At 45.9% G+C, this 13777-nt stretch overlaps 1 protein-coding gene across 3 annotated transcripts in view; it reads right to left on the reverse strand.

Annotated features, from left to right (window-relative positions):
* Window positions 1-13777, reverse strand: part of Ttc23 (tetratricopeptide repeat domain 23) — a 75565-nt gene that overhangs the window by 41362 nt on the left and 20426 nt on the right. For all 3 annotated transcript variants that reach the window (XM_052160914.1, XM_052160899.1, XM_052160908.1), the window contains exons 4-6: window positions 12479-12629; window positions 12160-12285; window positions 740-917 (exon numbers count right to left, since the gene is read on the reverse strand). In XM_052160914.1, coding sequence (XP_052016874.1) covers window positions 740-917; window positions 12160-12285; window positions 12479-12629 — 455 coding nt within the window. The remainder of the gene's footprint in view (window positions 1-739; window positions 918-12159; window positions 12286-12478; window positions 12630-13777) is intronic.

Genomic DNA, 13777 nt, shown 5'->3' on the forward strand with positions numbered 1-13777 from the left:
TCTCCCTCCCTCCCTCTAACCGTCCCTCCCTCCCTCCCTTGCTCCACATTCTATCTGTGGCAACTGTATGTTCTACTTTCTTTGGAGAACACCAAAGGACACATGTGCCGAAGATTCTCTAATGACAATGTAGAGGAACAACTGAGAGTGCGCATTTGAAGGTCTTCAGCAAAGAATTTAGAGTGTAAATAAAAGTCCTAGTTGTGGGGCTGGGGAGATAACTTAACCACTGCATCTTGCAGAGGACCTGAGTTTGGCCCCAGCACCCACGTCGGGCAGTTTGCAACTGCTTGTAACTCCAGCTCCAGGAGAACTGACACCTCTGATTTCTGAGGACACCTACATACAGGAGCGTGCATACACACAGACATATGTACACATAATTAAAAAAATAAAAGTACATCTTTTTTTTTAAAGTACTAATCATTTTAGCAGCAAAAGCTCTAAATAAACTAGTAAAGATCAAGAAATGTCACCAGGGAACGGTACCTGAGTTATTCATGTAATATGAGCAACCCAAAGTTTCAAGTTGCTTGCAGTTTGCCGCAGGGACTGGGGTCCAGCACACACTGGCCTAGGTTTCTAATAAGATCTTTCTTTGCTAAACATCTGCGCTGACCAAGTGTTTAAGTTATCTTTGGCAAATGACGGCCAGGCATGTTCAGAGCTGCTACAGCTCTCTGTTTATGAAGAGCACTGGGTTGAGCGCAGCCTTGGTGGCTGGTCCACCGCCCCTTACCCGTAAGAAATGACTGATGGCGGCTTCGTAGAGTCCCAGGGCTTGCTCCACACCTGCCAGTTCCCTCAGCACTTGGACACACTCAAGACTCTTTTCGTCTTTGGTGATTTCGGTATATTCCAAAGCCTTTTGATAGAACGGGAAAGCTTCTTTTGATCTTTTCTGACCTTGATACAACCTAAAAAAAAATGCAAAAAGCAAAAATTAGTTAACTGATTGGCTGAGGTTCATTCATATGATTGATAGTAATCTTTGCTTAAAGCTGACAATGTTAACTGTACCTATAGAACAGTCTTCCGACATTTTTATTTTTAAATGAGTTAAAATTGAAAATCTAGTCTCTCCGACCCTGGGGCTCAAGGCTTGCTTGCTTGCTTGCAAGCTAAGTGTTTCCTCCAAAGAAAGCAGGCCGAGACAGTCAGGAGGACAGATTCTGGAGCAGCAGCACGAGCTTCAATACTGCCTCTGCATTTCTCAGATTCATGGCTTCCCATTTTCAACCACCTGTACACAGGTTCATTGCCTGTAAATTAAGACTAGAAACAGTACCTGCTTCACTGGGTCATTATAAATAATAAATTAATTCAAATTCATGAACACACTTAGTCCCACTCTTGGCATATAGTAAGAGCTATATAGGTGTTTTAGTTTAACAAAGCATATTGCTTTAGTGATGATGATCATAAAGGAGGCTGGGATTCTGGTAACTGATCTGTTTAGAGATTGTCCAATATGGCGCCAGGCATGGTGGTGCACACCTATAATCCGGGCACTAGGAAGGCACAGGCAAGAGGGTCTCTGTGAGTTCAAAGTCAACCTGGTTTAAATGGTGAGTTTCAGGACAGCAGGGAGCTATAGAGGCCTTGTCTCAAGATCCCAGAAAAACAAACAAACAAACAAACAAAACCCTGTCCAGTCTGGGTGGAGAGATGGCTCAGTGGGAAGGGCACTTGCTGTGTAAGCACGAGGACCTGAGCTTGGATTCTAGCAGCCAAGTAAAAAGCCAGGTACTGCTGTGCGCACCCGTAACCCAGAGCTAAGATGCAGAAACAGAAGATCACTGGAGACCCTGTGTCACAGGAGGGAAATACAGCAGTATCCAAATCCTCCTCCTCCTCCACACACACACACACACACACACACACACACACACACACACACACACACAGAGAGAGAGAGAGAGAGAGGGGGGGGGGAAGGGAGGGAGGGAGGGGGGAGAGAGGGAGAGAGGGAGAGAAACAGGGGTAAAGACAGAGAGATCCAGTATTGATGATGATGTGGAATAGTCTTAATAAGTTTGGGGAGATTATAATTGAATAAAAGCTCCCCAATAATAAGATTATGCACAAAATGGATGGACAGACATACTAACTAACCCTGCTGTTACGTAGAAATTTATCTTGAGATACTCAGGTATGATAGCGAGAAACGCACAAGAATGTTTGCTTTAGTAGTGCTATAATGAGGAGGAGGAGGAGGAGGAAGAGGAGGAGGAAGAGGAGAAGGACAATGATGATGGAGGAAAAGCTCAGAGCACTTCAAGCTCCGTGTCAGGGAACTGACTGCAGAGAGCACAGCGAGAGTGTTTATACTGCACAGTGCCAAAGAGCCACTCAAGTTAATGCTGAACTTCATCAATTAATGCCCCCCACACACAATTTATATTCTTTAGTGAGACAGTAGGCTTTAAAGCTATCTTGTGCATCAGCTCCTGCACATGAAATCTTTATAGCTAATCTACACGGGCACAAAGGCACAGAGAGAGATGTCACAAGAGATGTCACCAATGACTTAGCAATCATACTCCCTGAACAATTTGACTGTGAGTGGCTACTCTTTTTGTTTATGATTTTCTATATCCCAAAGTCTCTTCTATATGATGTGGTGTGTGTGTATGTGTGTGTGTGTACATAATGCTAGCTTAACATTAGAAATAAAAAGTCTGGTCGGGCAGTGGTGGCACACACCTTTAATCCCAGCACTTGGGAGGCAGAGGCAGGCAGATTTCTGAGTTCGAGGCCAGCCTGGTCTACAGAGTGAGTTCCAGGACAGCCAGGGCTACACAGAGAAACCCTGTCTCAGAAAAACAAAACAAAACAAAACAAAAAACAAAACAAAACAAAAAGTCTTAGCTTCTTAGGACAATAACCTCTCATATTAAAAAAAATCCCTATAAATTGCATAGGAAACAGAATAACTGGTATATTAAAAAAAATCCCTATAAATTGCATAGGAAACAGAATAACTGGTATTATCAGTCTTCAAAGCACGAAGACTATTAAAATGTTTTTCTCGCAGGATAATCTTAGTCCCAAAGTTCATAATGAAGACCAGCAATCTCCTATGCTGTTCTCCACCCAGCAGCTCTTTAGGACAGAAGATGCTTCGGCTCCTACGGCCATAGCCATGACCATGGCCACAGGTACACAGACAGCACAAGCAGGCCTTCTTCTCACTGAGCCACTGGGCAGTTCTCACACCTATGTTTGTTCTACAAAGGTAAACTGACAGGAAGAAAGACACTGTTCAGATCTTTGGTCTCTTGGTAAGATAAGGGGTGGTGGGGTGGCTCAATGGTTAAGGTCATTTGCTGCTCTGTCAGAGGATCAGTTTCCAGCCCTCACATTGGGTGATTTACAGTTTAGTTCCGGAAGATCTGACAGCCTCTTCTGGCCTAGGAGGGCACTGGTGTGGGTGTGTGTATGTGTGTGTGTGTACATATAAACATACACTAGATATTAATATTTAAAAGTCTGGACTGAATAACTTGTGAGCTTGGATATGGTCTATAATCGGGAAGAGGCCCAAACATAGGAAGAGGCCAAGGATAGAAACAGGCTTGGATCAGGCGAGGTTAGAGCTAGGGGCAACTCTGATTTGGGAGTAGAAAGATTAACAGGCAGCCCCACCTTTGCACTCTGGTGAGCTGAAATATATGTGTAATCACTTTCTTTCCGCTCCATTCCTTACGTTTGCAGAGAAAGTCCACAGAGATCCTTGGCAATGGGAAAATGTGGGCCCACAAACTACAGAGGGAGGATCAGGCCTGCTCACTTGTAAATAAAGGCTTATTTGCATATCACAGCCTCAGAACAACAATGGGGAATCTGAATAGATGTCATAATGATCTTGTAACCCATGAAGCCTAAAATATTTACATCTTTATAGGCTAAATTTGCTTGATTTCCCATTTAAAATCTAGAAAACCATCACACAGTTTTGACTTTAGATTAATTTATATCCAATTTGCCTAAAGAATTCAGGAAAGGCCACTGATTCCAGTGCAGAGGATAAAGAATTCGTGCCCATTTCCCTTTCTCACAGTCAGAAACACTGAGTCTGGCGAGGAGGGAGAGCCTGTGTGCATCGTCTGTGTCCGGATTCCTGTGAGAATCAGAGGAGCAGACCAGAGAACTGCAGGCATCGGGGGAGTGCATCTGCGCAAGCACTTGGAAAGGAAGTGAGGTATGTCCGCATTAACCCAGCCAGCACAGCTTCCTTCCTGAGGCAGTTGTTACTGATGCCAACCACAAACAACTTGCCATGACCAAACAACAGTATGTTACCTGAGTTTAAAAAGTGACATTTTTGAGCATCCAGAGACCATCCTTCTAATCTGTGCCCCTTAGGGAAAATGTATTGAAAGGAGGGTGGAGCATCTGCATAAGCTCCGTGTTAGGAGCAGAATGTGCACACTTAGCTGGGGTACCCACCTGTACAGAGTGTGGTTGAGAACGGACTTCTAAGATTTCCTCATCTGAACCTATCCAGTCAGGTTGTGGGGAGCGTGGGCTACACCCCTGAAGCCTGACACTCACTCACACTCACACACACACACACACACACACACACACACACACACACACACTCTTGGATCTTTTGCTCTCTCCCTGCTCCCCACATGCCGCAGGCAACAACAGCCTCAGGTTGGAGAAATGGGCTCAGCTCCAGGTCCCTTCTCATCACAAACAAGAGAGCGCCAGCAAGACAGGAAAGATCAATTCAAAGTGACTGAAACTAGTGTGTGAATGAGCCAGGAGAGTCTTACAAATCCAAATGAACTAAAAGATCAGAACATTATTGTAAGAATAATACATGGTTGTCATCAAAAGTAAGAAATAATAGGTAAACATAATTTTAAACTATGTGAAGCAAGAGCCCTCTGGCCACGTGTACAAAAGCTCCACATAGATTATAAGTCTACCAGAGCAGAGACTGCAGGAGAGGCCATCCAGAGACTGCCCCACCTGGGGATCCATCCCATATACAGCCACCAAACCCAGAGGTATCGTGGATGCCAAGAAGCTTGCTGACAGGAGCCTGATATAGCTGTCTCCTGAGAGGCCCTGCCAGAGCCTTAAAATACAGAGTCGTATACTCACAGCCAACCACTGGACTGAGCGCGGAGTCCCCAGTGGAGGAGTTAGAGAAAGGACTGAAAGGGCTGAAGGGGTTTGCAACCTCAGAGGAAGAACAACATCAACCAACCAGAACCCCCTGGAGCTCCCAGGGACTAAGCCATCAACCAAGGAGTACACATGGCTCCAGCTGCATCTGTAGCAGAGGACGGCCTTGTCAGGTATCAAGGGGAGGAGAGGTCCTTGGTCCTATGAAGGCTCCATAGATGGCCTAGAGTAGGGGAATCAAGAGCAGGGAGGCGGGAGGCGGGTGGGTAGAGGAACACCCTCATAGAAGCAGGGGGAGGGGATGGGATAGGCGGTTTCCAGGAGAGGGGAAATGGGGAGAGGGGATCACATTTGAAATGTAAATAAAGAAAATATCCAATAAAAGAAAAAAATATTAGTTTACACTTATGGAGCATGATTTCGATATGTTTGAGAGAAAACACAAGAACAGTAACCTTGTACGTTCAGGGAGGGAAGCCCCTCTTCTATGAGACACAAGTTAGAACAGAAAAGGCAGGCGAACTGGTCACAGTAAAAGCTAAAACTCCCAGCGCTGGGGGTGCAGCTCAGTGGTTATTGCTTTTCTGGCATTCAAGAGGCTCTCGGTTTGACTCCCAGCCACTCACACAAGTAATAATAAAAAAATACCAAGAACAGCTCCTGGGCCCAGGGATAGCATGAAGAAGGTGGAAAGGGTGCACTTTGGAGTGGGTAACACCTATAACCAGCAAGTGAGGGTACCAGAAGGGTGAAGAATGCCTTCAGGATTGTTCACTGCGAACAGCCCTACAGGAAGGTGACTAAGCCAGGCGTGATGGCGCACGCACACCCTCAAGTCCAGCACCTGGGAGGCGGAGGCAGGTGGATCTCCATGAGTCCAGCCCAGCCTTCACGGCAGCTTTCAGTCAGCAAAGGCAATGGAGCAAAACTGTCTCAAAAAAAAAAATGGCGAATGGACAATTCACAGAATAGAAATTCTAACTGTTTAGGAAACAGGAAGAGGTGGTTCACCCTTCACTCCAGGGAAGATGATCACAGGAACTGTGAGGTGACTGTGCATCCACATGAACGACAAAGATAAGCAGCCAGGCAACATTAAATGTTGGCAAAGGGGTGGAGTGCCATGAACTCCCAACCTGCCTGCCAGTGAGCAGAGGACAGGGGGAAGGTGTCGGGGAGGCCTGGGGAGGCGACGGTGTGGATGCTCTGCCCCGAGGCAACTGCCCTCCCAGGCAGACGCTTCAGACACAGTCTCACATATGTGTCCGAAGACACGACGATGACGACGACGACGACGGTCCTGTGAGTAGTGTTCACAGAAGAGAGCCTGGGAACAAGTCACGTGTCCACCCTCACAAGCATAGGTCTAAACTAGGCAAAAATAAAAGGAAAGCCACCCAAAATGAAGAGATTGGAACAACTGAAGGGGATGCCTCTCAAAAAATGTATGGGGAATGCTGCAGGGGCAGGGAGTTAGTTACAGAATGAAATTTAAACAGTTTGAAATAGAAAAGGACACACACACACACACACACATGCACGGTTATTCACATATAGACTAAAGGAACAAAAATGCTCAGCTTACTATGGTAATTGCCTATTACACAGCGAAGAAAACAGGACTCGGGGGCAGGGGGATGCTAACGGTTTCCATTTGTGAGCTTGGTCACAGCACTTGAGAATTTGGATAACATTACCTACAGCCTTCCCTCGATCTCTAACTCACTTAAGCATCTGTCAGCTTCTGGGAATCTTGTCTCGGTTTCCTCCCCAGTAGCCATTGGGGCGGCAGCGTTTCCACATATCCCTTCCTATCTGCTGTGGGGAATGCTTGGAGATTTACCATCTAGTGTGCCTGCCTGTGGTGCATTTGGTAGCTTTGAGGAAAGACAGATGAGAAGACAGAGAATTCTGAACAACAGAATGTGACAGTATGCTTGACAGGTTCATAACTTAAACCATGACATATTTTATTGAATGAAAATATACCCACATTCGTTCCACCCAGCATGTGACACCTAATACAGGGATGCAGACTGGCTCTACATGCACTAAACAAAGCAGACCTCTCCAGAGTCTTAGACACTCTGGATTTTGGTGAGAAGCTTTCTGTCGGTCGGTGTATGGGAAGGACTGTGCGGGAACACAGCTGAGGATCACACTCCGATGAGAACTGAACCTCCAAAGAGGACGAGTGGGGTTTCCAAGAGTCAGCATCTGAAAAGACTTAAATCTGCGCCTCTGCACACATGGCAAAGCTGTGCCACAGTGAATTCCTCTCTGCACTGTGCCCAGCAGCCTGGGCACTGACTTGAAAGAGCTGAGAGTGGTGGTGTACACATGTAACTCAGGACGGGGAAGAGGCAGGTGGATCTCTGTGAGTTTCCCGTCAGCCTGGTCTACCTAGTGATTCCCGAGATAGCCAGAATTTCAGCCAGAAGGAGAAGGAGAAAGAGGAGGAGGAAGAAGAGGAGGAGGAGAGAAGAAAAGAAGATGATGATAGAGGAAGAGGAGGAGAAGGAGTAGGAGGAGGAAGAGAAGAAAGAAGAAGGGGAGAAATAGAAGAAAAGAGAAAGAAAGAAGGGGAGAGGAGGGAGGAGAGGGAGGGAGAGAGAGGGAGAGAGAGGGAGGGAGGGTGAGAGAATGAATGGATGTGCAGGCTTTGGTGCAGGTTCTCTCTGGCTACATCCTTCTCCTTGGTGTTTTTGAGCCTTAGCTCCTTTATTTATCAACGGGAATGTAAGAGTACATATACACCTTGCAGTAAGGACTGAGGATGAATAAATAATGTATTCAGGAGCCTGCCACAGATGGTGATCAGTGATGGGCAGCTAACGTGGCTCTTATTCTCCTCCTCCCTCCCCTCCCCTGTCCTCCCCTCCCCATTCCCTAGAAGCTTTTCTTTTCTTTTCTTTTTTTTTTTTTTTTTTGGCTTTTTGGATTTGGTTTTTTTTTTGATACAGGGTTTCTCTGTGTAGCCCTGGCTGTCTTGGAACTCACTCTGTAGACCAGGCTGGCCTCGAACTCAGAAATCTGCCTGCCTCTGCCTCCCAAAGTGCTGGGATTACAGGCGTGTGCCACCACTGCCCGGCTTCCCTAGAAGCTTTAACCTACTGCTCCTTTTGCCCTCAGAGTTGTGCTGAGGTCCTATCCGTTGTCTGGCTAGAGAGGAGAGTGAACTCACGGGAAGCAGGGGGTTTGCCCTGTGGGGTGGAACCCGAAGGAACCCCCACTTAAAGCCAGGGAGCTGACTCACCGTCCACAGCGTTCATCACACCATGGCACGATGCTTGGAAACACTTGGCAGGCGCGCCTCCTGATGCTCCAGGAAAAAAAGTGTTTGCTCATTCCTGGGCTAGTCCAGCGTGGCTGGGTGAGGCCAGGTGCTCATGGGGCAAGCTGGGGAAGACTCCAAACAGGATGCCACACGGCCACAGAGAAAGCTGGGGACAGACCACACGTGGTGGAGCAGCAACAGCCCATCAGCATGTCACCACCAGCAATGGAACCTGGTTATCTTGTGTGTGTGTGTGTGCGTGTGCACCTGCATATAGAAAGATAACTAGCCATCTCTGGATCTATGTGCAAGTTCCCAGGATAGAATACAAGGAAGAGGACTAGGGGAAAGTTTTCCCATTTTTGCTGGTGACAATTTAACAGAGTCAACTCAGGAACACTTGGGCACTCAGCAAAGTTAGTATGTCATTACTGAATTCAGTGATACTGTGACAGAGAAGGGGGTGGGACATGGGGCGTGGCGGGGGCGGGGACTCTTCAGGCCTCCTGCAGTGGGGGAAGCCTGAGCCTGACTCACTTTGCAGCCCGAGCTATGTGTGCCAGGCCAGCCTGGTGGGCCATAAAAGGAGAAGCAGGAGGAGAGGACACACTAAAAGATGTCCTTTTAAGAGGGGCAGAAATCCAAAGGCTGCCTGAGACCTTCGCCTGGCCTTCCATCTCCAAGACTCAGAAAGGAAAGAAAATGCCATGCAGTTCAAGTGTAACTACAGACACATCCAAAACCAAAGCCTTGTTTCTTTGCAAAGCAAGCCGGTTTGGATAAAATGTTCCTATTTCCATGAAAACACAAAGCAGAGATATGAATGAAAATCATGCATCTTAAACCTGTATTTCTATATAAAATGTCAGAGAGAAGAATCAGAATGGAAGAACGTGGCAACATTGGAAATAACTCTATTATGCCCAAAAGTATATCCACAGAGATTAACTGGAACTTTAAATTCTTGCGGGTTATCTGACACAGATGTGGACAGAGTTCGCCACCTGCTGTCAAGATTTGGTATTGCGATTTGGCAAGCTCTCTGAAGGTGGCGCCAGATTCTGGCACCAGATACACAAGTGTTTTGTAGCAACAGAGCTCAACACTGAGAACTGACACATTGGTCAGGTGTCAACAGATGCAAGCAGATCTGTATGCCTCCTGCGCAATGGGATAGGAAAGCACCTTGTTCTGAGCACGAAAGGATTCCCTGTGGGTTAGCCCTCCCAGACACCAAACAATGGTCTTTCCCCTTCAGTTCTATCAACGGAACCAGGCAGTTTGAGTATTTGGGATCTGGTTTCTTCAACTGAATTCTGTGTTTGTGAGAGTCAGACATGATGTTATGTAACGAGCACTTGACAACTGCCCTTTTATATGAACAGATCACAGATCTCCCTCTGAAAAGATTTGGACTGTTCTTAGCTCTTGGCTATTGAATGAGGAGGCGGGGAGCACACTTGGATGTGTGTTTTAGTGAACAAACACGCAGAGGTTCCTGCTGGGTGTATATTACGATGATACTGTTGGGTCAAAGGGTGTGAAGATGTTCATATTTAGGGGATGATGCCAAACGGTTTTCCAAAGAGACCTATCAAACATGCCTGAGCAGCTATGGAGAAGGCGGCATCTCTGTGTGCCACATCCTTGCCGACGCCTGGCACTGTTGGTCTTTTGAAAGGTCCAGGCCCTTTAGTGGGACCGTGACTTTACCTCTCTACTTTAGCTCCCGCTTCCTTGATGACGGAAGAAACTGCACCTCTCAGAGTGTTCGGACATCCCTGCCTCTCAGCTCTTGACTGTGGATGTGACATTTCGAGTTTCTGCTTTGACCTCCACACTAAGGGACCATGTGATGGACTGTAAGCCCCACCCACTCCCTGTTGCTATTGGTCAGGGTAAACATCATCACAGCAACGCAAAACTAGTACAGAGACAAAAAAGAGACATACCATGACTGCAAGAAGGGAAGAGCACAGAGATACGTTGCTTCAGGCTCTCCTCAAGCCCCAGCAAAACCACCTCAGAAAATACCTTAATATGGAAAAACTGCTCCCTATAGACAGAAGACTGAGTATACTTTGGGGGGGGGCATAAATACACTCATCTAAACACTAATATGGCAATTTGACAAAAATTTAGAGATGCGTCTGAGACTGACATGGTGGTGCATGCTTTTAATTCCACCACTCAGGAGCCAGAGGCAAGTGGATTTCTGAATTCGAGGCCAGCTTGGGTCTACAGAGTGGGTTCTAAGACAGCCAACGCTACACAAAGAAACCCTGTCTCAAAGAAACAAAGAAAAAGAAAAAAAACTTAAGATGTACATTTGAATATAATATATTAATAAATTCAATATATAATACAGACTCATTAGGAAATTAAACACACAAAATAAAGAATATGGTTTCTTCTGTGCCATCGGGAACATTCATAAAGGCTGAGATTGGGGACTCACAAAATAAGACACATCCGTCTCACAGACACTGGGCAGATGTGCTTCCACACACGGTGTCACAGGCGGAATAACAGTCAACGCTGGAACGGCTCAGGAAAATCACATGCATCCGCAGATGAAACCCCTCATTTGTATTGGCTCTGGACCAAAGTGGCATTTCTAAGCTAAGATATGAAACACTAAGAATGCAGTCAGTGACAAGGCTGTGGTTAACAATTGAGGCAGAGGTGAAGAGGTGCTCCTGCCAGTCAACAGTTTGTGCTGCTCCTGCAGAGGACCCCACATGAGGTGGATCACAACCATCTTAACTCCAGCATCAGGGATTGACACCCCTTCTGGCCTCTCTGGGTACTGCACTGCACTCATGTGCAAAACCCCACACATATACACATTTTTTTTTTTTTAAATCTTAAAACATATGAGGTAGAGGGAAATTATGGAGACTCTTTGGGTGGTAGACAAAAATCCCAAGGCATAAATCAAAAGGGAAAAAAAAAGAATGAATATGACTCTGGGAAAATCAAGAATTCTCATGTTATAAAGAATACCATAGACAAAATAAAGGACAATAGATAAAAGAAAATATAAGCAACATAATTCACATGCAGAACACATAAGAAAATCTCAGTTATTAGTAAGAAAAGCACAGAGAAGTCCGAAAGAAGAATAGGATAGAACTTAACACCCTATTCATCGAAGGAGACTCCCAAATGGCACACAAGTATGCAGAGGTATTCAATTAATTCGATAAGGAAAGTAAATGGAATTTAAAAATAACCTGAAGTACATACTTCAGGTCAACTAGTTAGAAAGAGTTACAATGCCAAATACTGCTGAGTCTTTAACAAGATAGGAGCCCATTCATCCTGCAAAAAGCAGCAGGTGTGTGTAGCAATGGTGGACTTGCAGTGTGCTGCTACCCTGTAACCTAGGAGTCCCATCCCAGGCGTGGAACCTCAGAAAAACTCTCCTTCTGTATCAGTGAAGCTTCCTGGGCCGGCCGGCCATGATGCTATGGAAGGGGAGGAGAGGGAGAGGAGGATGAAGGGACAGCGGGCACGGACAGAACAGGCAGAAAGTCAGTCGAGGGAATGATGTAAGTGTCTCTGAGGCCATGGTGGGGAGGGGGGAGGGGCAGGGATAGGTGTGTACTCCACATCAAGTGGTGTGATATGACAGTGTTGTTCTTCCTTATTGGACAGTGGCCTTGGGAGAAGCCAGTGGCCACAGCCTAGGACCTCCAGTCACCACACATACAAACCCTAAACGGGAGACTTACTGTGCAAATGACAGCTTGATCCGAGACTGGATTTCTATCCACTCTTCCTTTATAATGTTCCCACATTGCAGCATCTCCTTGGAAAGTCTCTCTGCTTTCATCAGGTTCTCTGAGGCTTCTTTAAATCTGAAATAGGTTCAGGAAAAGTCCTGCCTGTTCTAGATTGTGGGGCCCCACATTCTGAACTTTTTTTTTTTTTGTTATATAATACTTCTGATTATCCCTGAATCACCTAGCAACTTTTTGTTTGGCTTTGAGAGTTAACTGTAAGAATCACAGTATCAATGCTTTCTGTTTGTGATTAGAGGCGAAAGGATACTTTTGAAGGGAGACCAGGGCTCTCCCCAAGGTGTAGAAAAGCTCCAGGGAACACTTGAAGATATCTGTTTTGTTGTGATGGGGACTCTCGATGGAGTTGGCCAGGATTTCTTTGGCTTTTTCTGCATGTTGCTTTGCTTGTAGCGACAGCCCTGTGGACAGAGAACAGGAAGCATGAGTTTCTCTTTATCACAGCTGTCAGGAACGCGAGTCTCCATGGCTGGGAGACCGCAAGGTTACCACATGCTGTCCAGTAACAGATAGGGATCCAAGAGTGTGGAGTAGCACCCTGACTACAACAACCAGACAACTATATCACACATTCAAGATGAAAAACATCTTCTAAAATGGCCTGTCTAGAAATAAAATAAGCAGAATGAGCTGGAACTGAACATCTTTGAAATAATAACCCCTAGTGTCAGATGTGAAATATCAGTAATTATCAAAACACAAATGGGATGCAAGAACTATAGCATTCTGGGTAGAAGTAAAATATTGAGGGATTGTAATCCTGGCTGGGTGACGGCAATCTAAAGGGAATTCTAAAAATGCTGAGTCTTCTGCTCACACATTTACAATCATTATATTAAAGAGTTCTTTTAGCATCGCACAAATACGGTCTCTATAAATACTTGCAGAAGCACGACCCCAGGAGACAATGGACTACTGTGGTGTAACCTCTTGTTCCTGCACAGCAGCAGACTAACATGAGGCAGAGTAATATTTGTTATTACTGAGAATGGATTTCCCCATGTGCTCGGTTCTTCTAGGGCTTGATTACCCTGTAGGAGGGGTGATACTGAGGAACACCAGCCAGGGAGCCTAGGGTCTGTACCCCCCCACAGACACCCTCACAGACACCCCCTTCCACTCATATCCATACATCTCCAGCCCTACGCTCTGATATTACACTTAATCATATCTCAGTTCTCTGAAAAAGCTGTCAAAATATGAAGTTAAACCATTCCTGTGTCTATAAAACAGAAACAATATACTTTCTAAGGGGGAAAAGCAAGCCTATGTTCTTTGTGTAAGAACTCCTTCAGTGTTCTGTGTGCCTTACATTTTAAAGGCATGGCCTTAACCAGGCTGTCAGGAATTTATTTATGTGAATTGTCTGTATGACCTACCTGTAGTGATGACTAGGTTTGCTGGTACAACCCCTTCCCTTAGCACTTATATGTGATCTACTGGAGACAGCACAGTACAGGCTCAGTTCCAACAACATGGGCTCTGAGGGGAGACTGCGGAGCAGGAATCCTCTGCTCCATCACTAAGAAACTGGCCTCAGCCGCCTTAG

This window comes from Apodemus sylvaticus, chromosome 1, assembly GCF_947179515.1.
Source record: "Apodemus sylvaticus chromosome 1, mApoSyl1.1, whole genome shotgun sequence".
Taxonomy (NCBI): domain Eukaryota; kingdom Metazoa; phylum Chordata; class Mammalia; order Rodentia; family Muridae; genus Apodemus; species Apodemus sylvaticus.